The following is an 18,779-nucleotide window of genomic DNA, read 5'->3' as shown; positions in this document are numbered from 1 at the left end:
GGAAAAACACGAGTGGGCTGCCTGAAACGCTACAAAGTCGTGAGTTGTGACTTGAAGCTGTAATTTACGATTTCAAAAGCCTGCCTGGAACGCAGCATTAGTGAAAACGACCGGACCACTTACTTCTGCTTTAACATGAAATTGCACCATTGGCCAACAATGGACCAATGGCATAATCTGATAGAAAACATTATAAACTAAATGTTTCCAGTTAGAGATGCACCGATCCAGTTTTTTCCGATCCAATCCAATACCGATACCTGGGCTGAGCCGATACCCGATACCCGATACCGATCCGATACCACTGTTGAATGAATGAACCGTATACCTCGCCATGTGAGTGAAGGCATCAGGCTTGACATAAACATTTAGCCTTGTTAAAAAAAAGGTAACAAATTAACACAGATATAAATGTACTTAATGTGTACAAGTGTACATTGGAGCCGATATCCGATCCAGGTATCGGATTGGTGCATCTCTATTTCCAGTGTTAAGTTCAGAAATAAAACAGTTTTACCTAAACTGTATGGTTTGATGCTGTAAATAACAAGGAATTAAAAAACTAGTTTTCAGGGGTATAGAAATACATTTACAGAGCTGAAGTTGAAAATTGCATTAACGCACATTGTGCATTAACACAGCTCAAATGGTCCAAAAAAAAATAAAGAAAAGAAAGTGAACTGGACACAAATGGGCGACGTAGAGTCCGGAGGGTTAGTTTTGTTAGTTCTGTATTTGTTTAACAAGAATATCCAGCACTTTAAAAAGGTGGGTCACACTGTGTTTGTTTTGCATGAAGTCACAGAGTGAGAATCTCCCCTCCTCCTCCCCGTCGTCGCAGTCGTGCACATTTCACACGTGAAACCCTCGTGTGTCAGTGCTGAGAGAGGCGAGAGAGAGAAGTGAGCTCCTTTATCACGGGGACACATCTCTTCAGGTATTAATTTCTGTCATATCTGCGTTGACTCTGCCACAGCGGGGCGATACGGCTGGGCGAGCGGACCGGCTCATTTGGAGTGTAATACTGTACAGCTGAGAGATAAAGAGAACAGGGCGAGATTATAACAGGCACCGAAAGAACAGAGAATTACAGAAATGAAAAAAGATGAAAGCCCACAGAGATAATTAGTCCTGCTCCAACTTGTACAGAGGAGTCGATTTTTCTTTTTTCTTTTTTGGAGGCCAACTTTGTGCTTGTGTGTTTTGTCTTGGGATTCGGCGGAGGAGCAGAGCATCTCACTGTGCCGAGGGATAATGAACAACACAGCTGATGATGCAACGCATTGATAATAAGATCACCTCCGTCACTAAAACCTGCTTCTTAAAAGTTTAAAAAGAAAACACAAACGCACATACACACACATTTACATTATCAACACACTTTAACATGGCGACAGGTGATGACGGTGCGTTGGAAGTGACGAGCCGCTGCAGCACAATGAATAATTGTCAATATTTTGAGTAATGATGTTCTATATAATTGTATTTTCCTTCTCTTCCTCCGTGCCGCCGCTGTTTGCAGCGACAGCGCTCGGCGCCGTGCACGCTGCTGCTGATTGTGCGCCCTGTTTGTGATGACTGTACCATAATTTCTTCCTAAATTGCTGTCACCTTTGATCGATCTCGCCGGCTCTCCACTTCGCCTCCATTTGCATAATTCTCCTGTGTATTTGTTATGTTGGTTTTTTTTTTGTTTCTCACCAACCAACTCAAATCAAACTAAAACACATTTTTCACATATTTATATTTCTTTAAAGCTGCAGCAGGTGAGATTTCCTTCATTGCAAAATCTACACTAACCCTTTTGCCCTTCAGCTCCAATACAACCTGTTTAATAATATCTAAAATGCATCTGTGTGACAGACTATTACTGTTTCTGAAGAACATACTTTGTGCAGCTCCATGTTCTCCTCCCCGACAACAGGTACTCTAAATATTCTGGAAATAATTAGCTCCGTTCAACAGGAAAGGTGCTGTGTATTTTTGAATCAGCCAGCTCTGCCTCTCCATTATAATAATATATCTTTTCCAGGCCGGTGCCGTGACTTTTCACTGTGAAAATCTCTCTGTAACATTCAGCAGGAATGATCAGAATACTAAATTGAAACCATTAATTTGAGCTCTTTACCACATGGAGAAAAAGAAAAGAAAAGGAAAAAAAACGGTGACCACGACCACACTGTGTGTCGTTTTTCTCATCTCGATCTCCTCGCTGACGTCTTCTGGGGTTTCTTTTGCAACTAGCTGGACACACAGGCGCTATCGGTGATAAAATCCAATTTTTGGTAATAGCCTGTAGACGGTAATCAAGATAAGATCACTGCAGCCAACAAAGACCAGACATTGAGGGATTTTCTCTGGAATATAATATTTAATATTCATGAGGTAAAGGAGGGCAGGAAATGAAGCTTCTGTTCAGCAGAGATATTTATGTGCGTGCCTGTTAACCAGAGTGTGTGTCTATATATATATATATATTATGTATATATATACTGAGTATGTGTGTGTGCTTGTGTAAAATCTAACCTGTTGGATTGTTGATCAGGTGACTGAACTGAACTGACTCTCTGGTTTCTGTCCTCTTTGGTTTTTCTCCCCTCCACGCAGACAAGTCTCAAACTTTCGTTTTCTTTGATGACGGTAAGCTGTGCTAATTGGATGAAAATGTCAGCATCAGCCCGCCGTGAGGCTGCAATCAGTGTTTTCTTTTTTTTTTTTTTTTTTCTTTTTTTTGCTTCTGTACCCAATCATCACCATCAGTATGCCGTTTGTGCTCCTCTCCTCCACGCTCGGGACTGGGTCGATGCATTGAGTCATCAAATGATTACAGACACCAGCCGTCCCTCCCCGTGTCACAGATATCAATGCCTCTCGAGCTGCCCCCTCAAATCAGCGCCCTGTCCAGCCGACTCATTGTCCCATAATGTTATCAGCTCGTTTTCTAAAGCCCTGCAAAATAGAATAGATGAAAAAAAAAAAAGCGTAGAGTGAGAAAATGAATGCATGCACTTGATTAAAGGGATAAAATGCAAATCATTTAACCCTGGGCTGGCCAGTGGGTGTCAAAGGGTTAATACTTGTCAGGTAGGGAAAAACTGGGTAACACTTTACTTGACGCCTTTCTCTATAACGCATTATAACCATACTTATAGTGAGTTTTAATGCAGTTATAGCACTGTATAACTAAAGTTAAACACTCATAAATGATCATAATGCTTTATAACAATAATCATAACACACTATAAAGCATTTTATCATGACTTATAAGGTCAGGTATTATAATACGTTATAATTGTTAGTAACATCGATAATGCATTATAAATATAGTTATGATGTGTTATATTTGGCTTATAAACATGTATAACTATCATTATAAACACTCATAAATGATCATAAGGCTTTATAACAATAAGCATAACACATTATAGAGCATTATAACTCTATTATAATACCTGACCTTATAAGTCAAGATAAAATGCTTTATAGTGTGTTATGATTATTGTTATAAAGCATTTATAACTATAGTTATACAGTGCTATAACTGCATTATAAGTATGGTTATAATGCATTATAGAGATAGGCGTCAAATAAAGTGTTACCAAAATCTGATCTCATATTCAAGTAATATATTTTATATTTCTACTATGGTTTCTTTTCTTTTGCTGGTAAGCAGAAGATGAGGGCGACAACCCCTCAAGATAACAAGGTTTCAGTGTTGACCCAGTCCGAGTGGCCCCTCCCATCAGCATGTGACCACATTGCATCTCTGTGCTGCATTGTGATTGGCTGTAATGGTGATGCCTAATATACAGTAAGTGTTTCATCTCCCACCGCTGTATGGAGGCCTCCCGTGTTTTAATCACCTCCTTCAAAGCGCCCTCCACAGCCCCCGCTTTGAAGGTAACCAATCACTCTCCTTTGTGAGTCTGTGTGTGTCTGTGTGTGTATGTGTGTGTTCACTGGCAGCAGGTTTACCAATGGTTGAGGCCACAGTTAATCTTCTTGGCAGCATAAGATCAGGAGGTTTTATTGAGGTCACCTCTGAGCATAATGTAAGGAGTCTCCCGCTAAAAGGACTCGTGGCCCGTTCACACGGCGACAGAGAAACCATGAATCTCTGTGGACTTCCTGCCGTTGATGTTACACCGGCTCATCAACCACAAAAAATTTTTTAACATTGCAACTTTTTTTTTTTCCAACCGGCTTTTTAGCATATTTATTGATTTGTCTCCTCTCACTTGTGACAGACTGCATTATCCCCATGTGATTTACAGAAATGGCAATCTGTCTTTTCTCCTGCCCTGCAACCGAAACCGTGCGGATAATACAGTTAAAGAATTCACCAAGAATCAGTAAAAGATCAAAGGGGCTCAATCCAGTCTGGCCTTCCTCATCTGTTTTCATCACTTTCCATTGAAGTTTGTCACATTTGATATGCTGCGTGTGAGCATCTGTGATTGTTTTCTTCTCTTTTTCTTTTTTTTTATATACGTGTTTGCATCGCAGAAAGGTGACGAAACCGCGCGGAAATCCTCACGTTAACTGACAAGTATCAAACGTGCGTGTCTTAATTAGCGTCCCACATGATCACACTGATCACACCGAGCAGCCGCTCTCGTATTCAAGTCAGGTTTGTTCACCTAAGCTGGTGATGTAACACACTCTAGTCTGATATCCCCCCCGTGTGAGCAGAAGCCTTTACAGAGGTAGGGGTGACTTTGACTTTGACACATGAGGATGAGGTCCTGGTTACACACTCGACCGTTTTTCAAATGTTAACGGATTTTTAAAACCACAGATATAAGGACCGATTTTTAATGAATGAATGAATGAATGAATGATTTTTTTATTTTCGTGTCGTGCCACCACTGTGGCCCATCCCATATGGGATTACAAGACACATTTAATGACAAATACATGAAAAAAAGACTAGACAATCCTTCCTGTTGCCACACAGGTGTGACATAAATAAACAATTCAAGATTACTTTCAGTATTCAACTATATATCGCTCTTCGTCTCATTGCCCAAGCCTTTTCAAGAAATAAAGAAAATGCAAATATATTCAACTGAAAAAGATGTTTTAGCTTCTCAGCATTGTCTAACCACACAAATTCGTTATTTGAATCTACGTTACTAAACAATTTTTATCTTATAGAGTCATAGAAAGGACAGTAGAACACAAAATGAATTTAATATTAGGCTATGATGATCCTCCAAACGCATGCACAAGACAAATTGAACCAGACCACACAGCTGCTGTTTATAGTAGCCTAATGATTGAGGTCTTACTGAAACTTGCATGATCAAATGAGGAAAAACAAATATGGCAGACGTCAGCTTGGTGTCCTGGTGTGTGCTCTTTTATGCAACGAAATACAAAAACCGAAAATGTATAACTTTATATATTATGGATGAAGACGGTTTTGGCACAGCTTGTACACTTTGCAGCACAAGTCGACCAGATTTGGCTGCAGACACTTCCTGGTTTGACTCCTTTTCATCGGCTTTTGCTGTATTTTCCGTCAGAGGCAGCTCAATATTGAACCATAAATGTAACATAATGGACGTTCGGTTCAAGATCAGAAACGTTCTTACTCAAAGTAGTAAAATAATCATATCTAATAATCATAAGCTACTACTCAGTTACTTGCAAATTTATAGAAATACATGTTCAAAAAAGATATACGGGAGGTCCATGTCCATGTCTGGCCACAGCCCTCCTTGACTGCTTAATCTTAAAGTTTGATGCTTTGATATTATGTAAATTCATTATTAAACTATTGTATCACTCACTTCCATTTTGCAGCTGTAAAACGGGCCTGAAATCTCCAGTGTGGGAGGAGGGGTGGGATTTTGTTGATGTGTTGCATCCTGCACACTGAGATGTAATGTAGGAGGTCCACCTAACTAAAAGTAATACAGTCTAATACAATCATCCCGCAGTAAATCCTCCTCATGTGAAGGTTATAGGGAGCTAATAAAGTGACAGTGAGTCTGATACAAGCAGCAGCAGAAACAGGAAGGACGGAGCCCCGGCTGCAGTGAGCGCAGGACAAGGACAGACCCAACAAAAGTTTATGACAGTAAAGTGTTTGACGAGATTGGGTGTAATAATAGCGACGGTCATGCTGCTCGCCACTGTCACTTCCTGTTGCACCAGATTTTTATCACACAGAACACAGGTGAGATCCAGTCTGACCAGTCCAGACCAGTCCGCTGCAGTGGGACGTGTTGGGTTTATTATAATAAACTCTTGTGTGTGGATGTGATTGGACGACACTTGTTGAGCTGTTGACAGTGAAGCAGCTGATACTGATCTGTTGATGCCGATTTAGAAGCTAATGCCTGAATCAAAGCTATACGCTCCGTTACAAAAAAAGAGAAAAACATGCAAAGATAATCTGTGTTGAATGCTCCGGAGCTGCGTCGTCGTCCTCTGTTATGGATTGCATCAGGCAAAACTCAATTTGTTTATCACATATTGAGAAAATACTCAGAGAATAAAATCTTATGTAACGGATGCATAAATGAGGATTTAGAATACATTAGTCACCAAATCAGGAAGTGTTGCTACTTAAGTCCTCCTGAATAATTTTTGCAGAAACTTCCCACTTGAGGTAATGATGCTGTTTAACCCCGAACGCCGACGTCGGTGCTGGTGTGTTGGTGCAGCGGCTGTTGAACTGCTCTCAGCACCGAAACAATCGCTCTCACTTAGAAAAGACATTTGTCACCAACCACAGAGCTGAAGTGGTTTTCAGTGTGCAGGCTAACGCCGTTAGCCCCGGTAGCTTCGCTCTGGCTCTCCTCCACCACACTGTAACCTCTGTCTCCATCTTCATCCTCTTTATCTTTTCATCTGTTTCGGTTCTGTTTGTATCTCTCTCTCTCTACATCTCTCTGTCTCTCTTTCTCCCCTCTTTTCCCTGACGTCAATGAGAAATTGGATGGTTTTTGATTATTACATGGCTGTCAGGCTTACTGCTATTAATTGAATTGAATCCCAGTCCATCTCCTTCACTCCTCTCCGTCCCCTCTCCTCCCTCTGTCTCCCTCTCGCTTTTCATCTTGTCTCACTCTCATTTTCCATCTTGTTTGTCATGTTTTTTGTTTTTTTTTCATTCCCCAGGTCCTTACATGCCCTTATTTCTCTTGCTTGATTTTTTTTTCTCCCTTTCACTGTTTAATTCTCTCTCTCTCTGCATGTCTCCTCCATCTTGTTCTCTTCTTCCTGTCTCCCCCATTCCTTTTATTCCTCTCTCTCTCTGTCCGTCTCCCTATGTTTCCCCTTTTCTTCCCGCCTGTCTCACTCTCCTCTTTCTCCCCCCCACACGTGTCGGCTTTTTCCCTCCCTGTCATTCTCTTTCTCTGCATGCTTCTTTTCATCCTTTTCTTCCCCTCTTACTCTTAATCTGCATCCTCTCTCTCTCTTTTTTTCTCTTTCCTCTCTTTCTCTCCCTCTCTTATTTCTCTGTCTCTCTTGTCTGCCCCCCACCCCACCCTCCACCACCACCACCACCCCTCCTCTCTCTCCTATTCTCCCTCTCCCGGTTCTCTCACTCCTTGAGCACTGTGATACTGTTGTCATGGTGACACCCATCATTTTCTGGCATGAATGGAGGATACTTTATTGATGAGACGGCATGGCGGAGAGGAGAGAGAGAGAGAGAAAGGGAGAGTGATGGAGAGAAAGACAAAGACAGACAGACAGAGAGAGAGAGAATGCACCGGCGGGGTAAAATCAGAATGATACGGAAACCATCGTCCCCGCTGCTTACGATACAAAAACATTTCCACCCTGTAATTTGTTCAGCGCTGATGAATCGGGAAAGAGAGGACATCGGTGGCGAAAGCGTGCTGACTGACTCTTCTGGAGGGGTTTGGGAGAGTCGGGGGCTGCTGGAGAAAACCCCCTCCCAAAAAAAACCAAAAAAAAAAACTGTTATTCATCACTCTCAGTGTGAGAGGAGGGAAGGGGAGATTCCTCTTATTAGGAGGCAGCGTCCTGGCTTCAGCAGTGCCGCTTAGTTTCCCATGTTTAATGATTTGTACTGTGTAAACATAGCAGCATAATAAACTCTGTGTCTCTGTGTGTGTGTGTGTGTGTGTGAGTGTTTTTAATCCGCCAACATTAGCGTTGGTGGTGGTTTGTGGGTTGGACGGACATCGTTATTAGGTTGTCGTGGTGGGCTGTTTGCACACACAGAGCAGAGCAGACTGGCATCATGGCCGTCTAAAGCAGAAGGCGAGCTCGTTAGACACTTCTGATGTAGACATCACATTGCGAGGCTTGGCTCCGCAGATCAGAAATCTGATTTTCTTATTGAACATTTTAGACGTTCGGGCGACACCATTAGAGACCAAGAACACAAAGAAGAAGAAGAAGAAGGAGTAAAGTAAAAACCAGAGCTACAGTTTATCGATACGTATCTATAAATACTGTAGATTGGAACAATAAAGGCTTGCCTCGGTGTGTGTGTGTCGGTGTCGTGTAGTGGCTCTGCTGTTCGTGTTCTCTGGGCCTCACACACAGAAAACTAAAGTCGGTCTGAGGTCGAGCTGAGCCAACATGTGTTTGACCTCTGACCTTTGCCTCCCACAGTTCACCTGCTGTCAGAGACGATCCAGGGGGTGACGGCCACCGCCACCGGGATCCAGTACCAGCAGTCCTGGCTCTGCATCCTGTAAGCTCCAGTCTATCAGTGTGTGTGTGTGTGTGTGTGTGTGTGTGTGTGGAGTCACTGATGGATTCATCTATCTATCTATCTATCTATCTATCTATCTATCTATCTATCTATCTATCTATCTATCTATCTATCTATCTATCTATCTATCTATCTATCTATCTATCTATCTATCTATCTATCTATCTATCTATCTGTAAGCATTAAATAAAGACCATTATGAATATAAAACAATTTGTCACAGTTACTGTATGTGAAACTTAAAATCTCCAAAATCATTTTTCACATAGTTTTGTGGGTTTTAAAATTGTTAATACACTGTAGTTTAGAAAACAGATAAAATATTTTCAGTTCATAAAGTAGAGTAAAACTGAAAAACTCAAACTCATCAGTGTGGAGATATTTGATTTTCACTATTTTCACATTGTGAGGTTTGAATTTACTGTGAAATACACTTGAATCCATGTGATGGATCTGCAGAAATGTGTGAGTGTCTCTGCTTTGTTATTGTGTGTGTGTGTGTGTGTGTGTGTGTGTGTGTGTGTGTGTGTGTGTGTGTGTGTGTGTGTGTGTGTGTGTGTGCGACATTTGAACACTGTCTAACTGTTGCTGGAGAGAAAGAGGTTAATCTATGGAAATAAAGGGCGATGGCAGCGAGGTGAGTGAGGCGTTGACATTTATATAAAAACCTCCTCCTCTCTCCCTCTCTCCCTCTGTCTCTCTCTCCCTCTCCCTCTGCTCCAGCTGCAACGTGAAGCATCTCCAGAGGCGTCACGTGTGCATCTCCCGCCTGGAGAGGCCGCAAAACTGGGGAGAGAACTGCTGCGAGGTCCGCTATGTCATCCTGATACTGGCCCCGCTCAAAATGGTAACTGCCGCTCCCCAGAGGGAGGAAACGATATGTTGGGATTTATCTCTCTCTCTCTCTGTGCCGGATCACCGAGGCGTCCGTACATCCCATTTGCCTGTTACAACATTTTGTTCATATTTCATTCATCATGTTTTTCATCTACGTTGTGTATAATTTACGGCATCTGTGCTTGTAAGTGACGGTTAAGTTGCTTCCACTTCAGCATATTCCTCCTTCATCATTTATTAATCAGCTGCTGAAGTTGAGCTGTGAGGAGATTTTTCTGTTTTTTTTTTGTGCCTGAAACTCAAAAGTCGCGTGAGGAGCGTTTGCGGCTGCAGGTGCACGGATTAGTGAAATCCTGCTCACCATTTGATCAGTGTGAGCGTCCCGCTGCTGTAGCATAAATAATTTACAGAATCATTTGCATTTCTTCTTCACCTCTTTGCATTCAACCACTAAAGAGGAAACGTATATTCAGTTCAGCAGCTTTAAAGGGATAGTTCAACTACTGCTATAGTCATAGCAGTAGGTTCGTTACCTTTATTTGTCCTCTAAAACAACTCTGTCTGGTAACGTTCTGTTATTATCTCATAGCGTGGTGAATGTGCAGGTCACAACTTGTCCACCAGAGCGTTTTGGAGTTGTTGGATTGTGTATTTGATGAGTTTGATGAGGGAAACCAAGAAATCCCATGAGCCTCCGTAGCGTAGCTCTGAGCAGCTCACGGCTCTGCTCCGTCGTTCTAAAAATAGCTTGCACCGACAATTAAACCTAACGAACCTACTGCTATGACTATAGCGATTATGGCAATGTATGGGCCAATTTGCCAAAATGTTGAACTACCCCTTCAAGTTTGTTTGGGGTCAGAAAAACTGTCCCGAGTCCAATTTGTTTTGGGGTTTCTGAAAAGCTAAACTAGTTCTGGGTGAAACAACAGGAAGAAAAATGGATGTGTTTTTATCCCAGAGTGGCCAAATTGGTGGTTTTCTGCAGCATTTTATATCCCCCCCTCCCTCCCAACACACACACACACACACACACACACACACACACACAGTGACACCACAAGAAGCCACGGATCCTCACATGTTACAGTACAAACAAGATCCTGTTGTGGCGATGACAGCTCAATTTAAAGTTAAAAAGACGTGAGGAAGGAAAACAGAAATGAGCCGCTGAGGACGAGCCTCAGTAATTAAAGTTAATAAAAAACACATCAAGTCTGTAAGTGGTACTTTGTCAAAATATGTGATTTTTTGTTTTTTATTCTTAAACTAAAGACAGTGAATCTTTGGCTTCCACTCATAAAACTTGGGTGGCATCCAGCTTTAAAGGAAGTATCTTGTAAAACAATTTTTTTTTTTACACACAGAGTATTGATTTTCATTTTAAGGTCGTCCATCCTTCGTTTTTTCACAATTATAACACAATAAATGATCTAAAATGATGCAGCCAGAGCCACGGAGTTGGGCTGAACCTTTCCAAACCACTCGACCCTCCTGCCTCTATCCTGAGCTGTCATAACACACACCTTTCTGAGTTGTATCTCAGCTAAATGCATCCTGTTTCCTGTTTTTGTTTGTTTGTTTGGTTTCTGTCTGTTTTTGTGTTGCTGCCTCTCTTCCTCCTCCTCCTCCTCCTCCTCTTCTCCAGTCTCATACAGGCTGCATTCACAACCACTAATGGCATCCTCACTGACATTAATCCAAGCCCCAAGTAAACATAAATCACTGTTATGTCTCAATTATTCCTGATGGCGACTGCTTGATGGTGAAAAAGATCTTTGAAGGGGGCACAACGATAATGATAATAGGAATTCCTTTGGTTGGTAAATCTATGTGATCCAGCTTTACGGCACAGTTTGTGGGTTCTTTTTTTCTTCTCCTCCTTCTCCTTCTTCTTCTTTTCTTTAACCCAAAGTGAAAACGCTGAACACATCACAATCTTTCCTCAACGCTGCTCTGTTTCTCATTCTCACAAACTCGTACCTGAAATCAACCAAATAAAAACCAATAAATGTATTTGGGCCAGAAAAAATGTGGCCACATTTGACACAGGCACATCAAACAGTGCAGAAAAACAATAAAAACAATTTTTAACTGAGGTGGTATCAATACTTAACTTCACTTCTATATATAAAATACAATAGTGCCCAGTATTACTGTAGCAATAACTTGCTTCCCTTATGAATTAGAAATGAGGATTTTGCTCAAACCCAGCCATATCTCATCAAGTGCATAAACAATAAAATAGTATTCACAGTTTGTACTACTGTAGGATTTTCTGAAGGCTCATTAAATGCGTTTTTCTTGTGTTTCTCTGGGTTTCTTGCGGGACCACGTGCCGGGCCACTTCTGGGCCTGATACACACCTACAATTTCCTGCTAAATCAAAGCACTGACCTGCAGAAGTTAAATGAATCCTCCACCAGAAACACTCGCAGCTACTTTGTGCTTGGTGTTTAGTGCCATTTAACACATCCTGACATCCTAACGCACACAATAAAGATAAACATTACAGCTGCTAGACATCCTGCGGACATGTTTGCATGGTGAAGTTAGCGTACCGTTAGCGTCCCGAAGTGTGACTGAAGGTGGTGTTCCCCGTGCCTTCATACACAAAGACAGAGAGTTAGAGTTAGAGAGAAAGAGGCTGCAGATTAATCATGATCCATTCGCTCAGCTCTCTGAGCTCTGGTTGAAATTCAGTTACCACTGTGAAAACGCTTAAAGGCTTTAGTTTCTCTGTTTGCTGCAGCTGCTACTGTACGAGCTGAGCCGGGCGGCGCTGGTATCATCACCACCTGGCTAACAAGGCCTCGCTGGCACCGCGCTGATCCAGAGTCTGCCAGGACCATATTACTGTCACTCTGCTGCACTTTGTCACTTTGGGACGGCATTGTTGTTTGGAGCAGATGTGGGATTATTGACAAAAGCCTTCCAAGAGACTGAGCTCCAAACCTGCTCACGTTAACTATACGGCTCACATTTGAATTTTAATTTTCATGTAACTTCACCGGGTTGGAGCTCGAAGGTTTGGTCCTTTTTTATTTCATAGCAATATGAATATGATATCATTCATTTTCTTGAATAGAGAAGTTATATACAGTATTGACTAGATAATAATTTCAGCTTTTTGGTAAAAATACCCAGCAGCTGCACGTTCAGTCCAAAATCACTCAAAATCAAATAGATTTCTTATTAAAGAACATTAATACAAACATATATAGTGCTGCAGGGGGGTCATGAAACCTTTGGTTGGTTTCACAATTTTTCTTTTCTTTTCTTCCTTTTTTTTGTTTCCACATTTATGCTTAGAATAAAAATGTCAGTTTGAATAGCATGTATGCATGATCATCATTCAGTTGAAAGACATTGTTGATATTGGCGTTGGTACATGTATCAGTTTAAGATATGTTTATAAATGGCAGTGGCACAGCCATGAATATATGAACCAGTGTATTAATTGAATAGCTGAGTATTGAATCCAGGGTATGTTTATACATGGTAGGCTACTACTGTAGGACTAGTTTAATATAATACACAATTTTATTAATATTTAAAATAGGGGGTCCCTGGCCTGAAAAACGTTGAAGACCCATGCACTAAGTGATCCATTTCTGTCAATATTATCATTAAATACAATTCAGAAGGGGATGTGCTGTAGAAATTGTAAATATTTTTATTATAACAGATTATTTGGATTGAAATGTTTCAATGCCAAAGAAATAAAACTCCTATAGTTCAAATGCTGATTAAAAATGGATTAAATTACTTATTATTATTACCAGTATACAGTAGTTTATTTTTCTGTAGCTTGTTGTTTTGGTTTTAATGACTCAAAACCCACTGTTTTGATTCACTCTTCCTGCTCTCAGCATCATTTATAAAAGATAAGGGTGATGCTAAATGTTGCTTCATGTTCAAAGAAATGTCGCTCACCACAGGTTAAACTCGTCGTTTTTTGGGGGGGTGTTTTCAACAGAAAAGCACCAAGACGGCGATGGAGCTGGGCCGGACGTTCGCCACCCTCTTCTCCGACATCTCCTTCAGGCAGAAGCTGCTGGAGACGAAGACGCAGGAGGAGTTCAAGGAGGCGCTGGTGTTTCAGAGGCACCAGCTGACGGCCACCAACCAGCAGCCCACCGCTCTGGGGAAGGAGGAGACCGACCCCCGCAGTCACAAACCCCTCAAGGTGTGTGTGTGTGTGTGTGTGTGTGTGTGTGTGTGTGTGTGTGTGTGAGGGAACCTTTCAGTATCGGGCAATTTTCCAAACATTTTGAAGCAGCATGTGTTCATTCATATGACAGCACGATGATGAGTCATCCGCAGCAGCCCGAGACGAGGCCTGTGATTGGTCGGTGCTCCCTAATTTCATGTCGAGGTGTTTTCTGAATCTTTCTCTTCCTCAATTTGTCGCCCCGTTTCTTTACAAGATAGGTATGGAAAACACATGGAAAATGAGAAAAAAAAAAGTCAAATGTCCCGGAAAAGCTTAAAGTTGTCCTGGAAAATGATTTATCACAGCTACTAAAGCTCTATTTGACTTTTTCAGACCCTTCTAAGGATTTGGTTTCCAAAAAAAAACAAAACATGTTTGTACTGTTCTATGATAAATTTGTCATAATTTCTAAGCATTTAAGAGATTATTTCATAAATTAGAGTCATAGACTGCACATTTTTAATTCAGATTTCTGGGAGAGAGAATGAGAGAGAGGAATAAACATAGAGACAAACTGGTTAAATTTACAAAACAAGGTACCATTGTCGAAAAGAACACTTCTCTAAACGAAAGAATGGGACAGGGGATGGATTAGCGTACGGCATAAAAACTACTACTGTCCTGGAAAACGATTTCAAGAAAAGAGTGGGGGGGCGGCGTTTAGCTCACTGGGTAGAGACCCATGTTGAGGCTCAGTCCTCAGTGCAGGCGGCCCCGGTTCAAGTCCCGCGTCGGACGGCCCTTTCCTGCGTGTCATTCCCCTACTCTCTGCCTCCCCATTTCCTGTCTCTCTTGACTGCACTATCGATTAAAGGCAATAAAAGCCCAAAAAATATACTTAAAAAAAAAAAAAAGAGTGGGAACCCTGAATTTCATGTCGAGGTGTTTTCTGAATCTTTCTCATCCTCAATTCGTCGCCCCGACTCTACATACCCTAACCCTCCTCCTCCTCCTCCTCCTCCTCCTCTTTCTCCTCTTCGCTCGGCTGGTTTGACTCTTCCATCTTTTCTCCCTCTCTAATCAATCAGCATCAACTCCTGCCAGGGCTCCTCAGTGGGTAAATGACCTTACATCTCTCACAGTCCTGTCAGAATTCACTCCCCACCCCTTAGCTACACCTGCATGTACACACACACACAAACACACACACACACACATACACACACACAGACACACACACACACACACACACACACACACCTCCAGAGGGGCTCTGCTCAATGCCACGGAACAACATCTCCTCCTAACGTTGCCGCTGACAGGCCGGGGCTCCCAGACATTTCCCCCTTGTGTTTTTTTTATTTTATTTTTTGTGCTAGGTGTTTATCCCAGGGCTCGAAAGGCTCAGTGCCACTCAGTGAAAGAGGGATATATAGGAGAAGACAAATGGAGGCAGAGGGGAAAGAAGAGATGGATAGGGAGGGAGCAGGTGAAATCAAGAGGAAATGGAAAATGATAAAACGAAGAAGAGAGGAACGGACCACACACCACCTCCTCCTCCTCCTCCTCCTCCTCCTCCTCCTCCGACCACCCGCACCAGCGCACCACTTTAAGAAACTAGGCCAAATTGTTGTTGTGTTTTTATGTTTTTCCTCCCCGTTGCCTCACTCCATCGACTGTTCAGAACGAATGGCAACCAGGTGGACAGTAATTCCTCTTTGAGACTTTTGTTTATCGAACCTGAGCCAAGGGCTGGTGATCAGGCCCCACACACACACACACACATGCACAAACACAAACACAGAATACACACACACACACAGGCTCCCTTGTAATAATAAATTATTCCATGATGTATAGGGATTTAATGGATGAACAATCCTTGTTGAACAAGCATGTGTGGCTTCATAAAACTGGCCGCCCCACTCGATGCTGATGCTGTTGTTTGTTTTCATGTTGTTTAACGTCGAGACATTTCGCTTTGTTCTGCCAAAAACTGTCAAAAAATGTTTTTGGGATGACAAATGAAGCTTCCCGAGGGCTAAACCTACTCAACACGCCCTTCAATTGTGTGATGCTATAATGTTCAACAAGAAAATGGAGCATTGGCTAATTGGATAATTTACTTAATAAGCTTAGTCCCCGTCTTGTGTAACCTGAACGTTAACGGTTTTAAGAAGCCGTGTTTCCGTGTCTCCTCGTGAGTCACGTGGCTCCTTCCCGACTGTCCTCCTCCTGACTTCTCTAAAAATACACTAAATCTTCCGTCCCTCGCTGTCGCTGTCATCCCTCAGTCATTCCCGATCGTTCTGGAGACGCGGGTATCTTTAATAAATGTACATCTAAATCCAGCCACGCCACATCTCTGCTTACTTCTGAATCCTTCTTCTCCTATTACGCAATTAAAGGTTTCTGAGGACTGCCTCGTTAAATTTGATGATTCAAATCTTCTTCTTCTTTGAGAGAGAGAGGGATGAAGAGCATCCAGTGGAATCACCAGCGTCTCATTCGAACCATCAAATGGGGCAGTTTTCTATCTAAATGTGTCATTGTCCGCAGCAGAGTAACAGCACACAGCCTCGGGCTCAGGCTTTTATTCTGGAGGTCACCGAGGATAAGACGAGCTAAACGCCCCGGAGCAAAACAGAAAAACAAACATTTGACATAAATAAGGAAATAATTAAAATGTCGATAAGGTTTAGATGAGAAACATCTCCTCAGATTTGTCCACAAAGCTGCCTGTTCACCAGTATCTCAGAATGCGCAGCGACAACTTAAGAGCTGTCACAGCTTTCGCTAATGAAACTGTTTATAGGTCATTTATTTAAGTTTTAACACTTTATAGGGCACTTATTTAGATACTTGGAAATTCAAAATGTCAACCCCGGAACATTTTTACTTGAAAAAAAAAATTCTTCCATTTTTTTTTTCTTTTTTGCACAAATCTTCACCCTTCAAAGGTAATCATTTTTCCAAAAGGTGAACACATAAAAACACTTTAAAACACACAGATAAAGTTAAAGGAATATTTATCAATGCATATTAATGTGTAAAAAAGGGTTAGAACACACAAATACTTATTCTAACTTATGTTGTTTGTCAGTGAATGCTGTCGCTCACCTGATAAAATGTCAACATTGTTTCAGTCAAGAATTCAACCAGGTAAACGTCCAGATATCCCGAGAGCAGTAACAGGAGCCTCGACCTCGTAGTCTGCCATCGTGCGTTGAAGAGCTGCAGTGCATTATGGGGCAGCTGAGTATATCCAGTATGCTCACAGTGCATTCTTGCTAGTCTGTTAACACATCCAGGTATTTCTTACATGCAGAAAATGTACAGGAATGTCAGTAGGTGGTTTCAAACAAAGACACAGACATTCAAGATGATATAGAAGATTTACTATAGAAGATGTTACTTTATGTTTATGTGGTCAACACCTTCACGCTTCAGGGGCGTCGCGTGGCGTAGTGGTTAGAGCGGGCGCCCCATGTATAGAGGCACAGTCCTCGCTGCGGTCGGCCCCGGTTCGAGTCCCGCGTCGGGCGCCATTTGCTGCGTGTCATCCCCCCTCTCTCTGCCTCCCCATTTCCTGTCTGTCTCAACTGTACTATCTATAAAGGCATAAAAGCCCAAAAAATATACTTTAAAAAAAAAAAAAAAAAAACACCTTCACGCTTCAATGCTTCTCTTACTGTCCACTGTCAAAATAGACAAACGAGTTATCAATAGATAAACAGTACAAGTCCGTCTGTGTGTAAGAGAATAAATGTTGGCTTTTAAAAATTTAGTAAAAGTACTGATTGTGATCAAACTGCAGGGAGGTGTGTTATCGGAGGTTGACGTTTTGGAAACATCAGTTTATGGACTGAAGTCAGCGCTGCGTGACCGTGAACTGCTCCTGCATCTCTGCATGTTTTTTCTTTCTTTCTTTTTTTAAAAAAATGCTTTAATTTAATGACTTTTCCAAACATTTATGAGCTCAGCACCTGTTCATCAACTGGCGAGCATAAGTGCCATGTTTGCAGAGACCTACCTGTTTTAGCAATAAACAACAGATGTGAAGTGATTTCACTCGACTGTCGAAATATTCTGCACTAAAGACGAGATGCCTTTCATCCCACATCGCTCGTTTATCTCGCCGTTTTCTTTTGGCCTCTGCGCCGAACCCCATTTTATTTCATTGGAGAGATTAAATTCGAGCAGGAACAACCTCCTCATCCTAGAAGACAAAAGAGAAACAATGGGCCTCATTCACAAACCGTTCTTAAAAACAAATTTGTTCTTGAGTCCCTCTTACACAGTTTTTATGATGATTTTGGCATTCACAAATGTTTCCTTATCCAGGATTTGTTCTTAGCTAAGAACAAAATCTACATACACTCAAGAGGATACTTATGCACATTTAAGAGCTGACACTTGTGCAAAATAATTGATTGTTGCGTTTTTTTCTGTTCTGCGGATGTATGATATTATATGATTTGAATTAGAATAATTTTCTTATCTTTTATGATGTTATTAATAATTATTTTACAAATCATTGTGGTCTCTTAAAAAACACTATAAACAGTTAATTCACATGAGTTATGTTTATTGGGAATCACCGCACCATCCAGTAGCAATGGAGTGACTGACCATATGATGATATTTATGATGGCACACGTTAAGATCAGTCTGGACCAGTCTGTCCCCACCACTGCTCTACATCTCTTTGCCAATACTTTTTTTTAACCTCAGATCTGAGATCAAACCATTTCTTCTTTACTTGGTCGGTAGTGCGCTCTCTCTTCTCCAGATACAACATTCAGTGAATGACTGACAGCATATACCTTTATTTTTCTGTTACTTTGTATCCACTGCTGACGCTACTAGATATAAAAATATAAACTAAATATAAGCTGGGGTTTTTTTGTTTTGTTTCACTTCCTGCAGTAGTAGGTACCTCCACTTCAGGAAAGTCTTTTTTATGCCTTTTGAGTCCGGTGCTACCTCTTTAGATTTTCATTTGAGCATTTTAACTTTCTTTCTCACTTCACCAAGCTCCTCTGCTCAGTGTCTGTGGTTTCTGTGTGCACACGGCCC

At 41.6% G+C, this 18,779-nt stretch overlaps 1 protein-coding gene across 7 annotated transcripts in view; it reads left to right on the top strand.

The window, feature by feature from the left end:
* slc4a11 (solute carrier family 4 member 11) overlaps positions 1–18,779 on the top strand; it is a 128,722-nt gene that overhangs the window by 84,517 nt on the left and 25,426 nt on the right. For 4 of the 7 annotated variants that reach the window (XM_085766760.1, XM_085766765.1, XM_085766764.1 and 1 more), the window contains 4 exons: positions 2,608–2,640; positions 8,605–8,686; positions 9,431–9,554; positions 13,524–13,733. In XM_085766760.1, coding sequence (XP_085622886.1) covers positions 2,608–2,640; positions 8,605–8,686; positions 9,431–9,554; positions 13,524–13,733 — 449 coding nt within the window. The remainder of the gene's footprint in view (positions 1–2,607; positions 2,641–8,604; positions 8,687–9,430; positions 9,555–13,523; positions 13,734–18,779) is intronic. The other 3 variants (XM_085766762.1, XM_085766766.1, XM_085766763.1) reach the window with 1 other exon arrangement.

This window comes from Trachurus japonicus, chromosome 22, assembly GCF_045865225.1.
Source record: "Trachurus japonicus isolate A0001 chromosome 22, Traja_1.0".
Classification (NCBI taxonomy): domain Eukaryota; kingdom Metazoa; phylum Chordata; class Actinopteri; order Carangiformes; family Carangidae; genus Trachurus; species Trachurus japonicus.
Note: the sequence above shows the minus strand (reverse complement) of the source record. Positions and strands in the feature narration are given on the sequence as shown.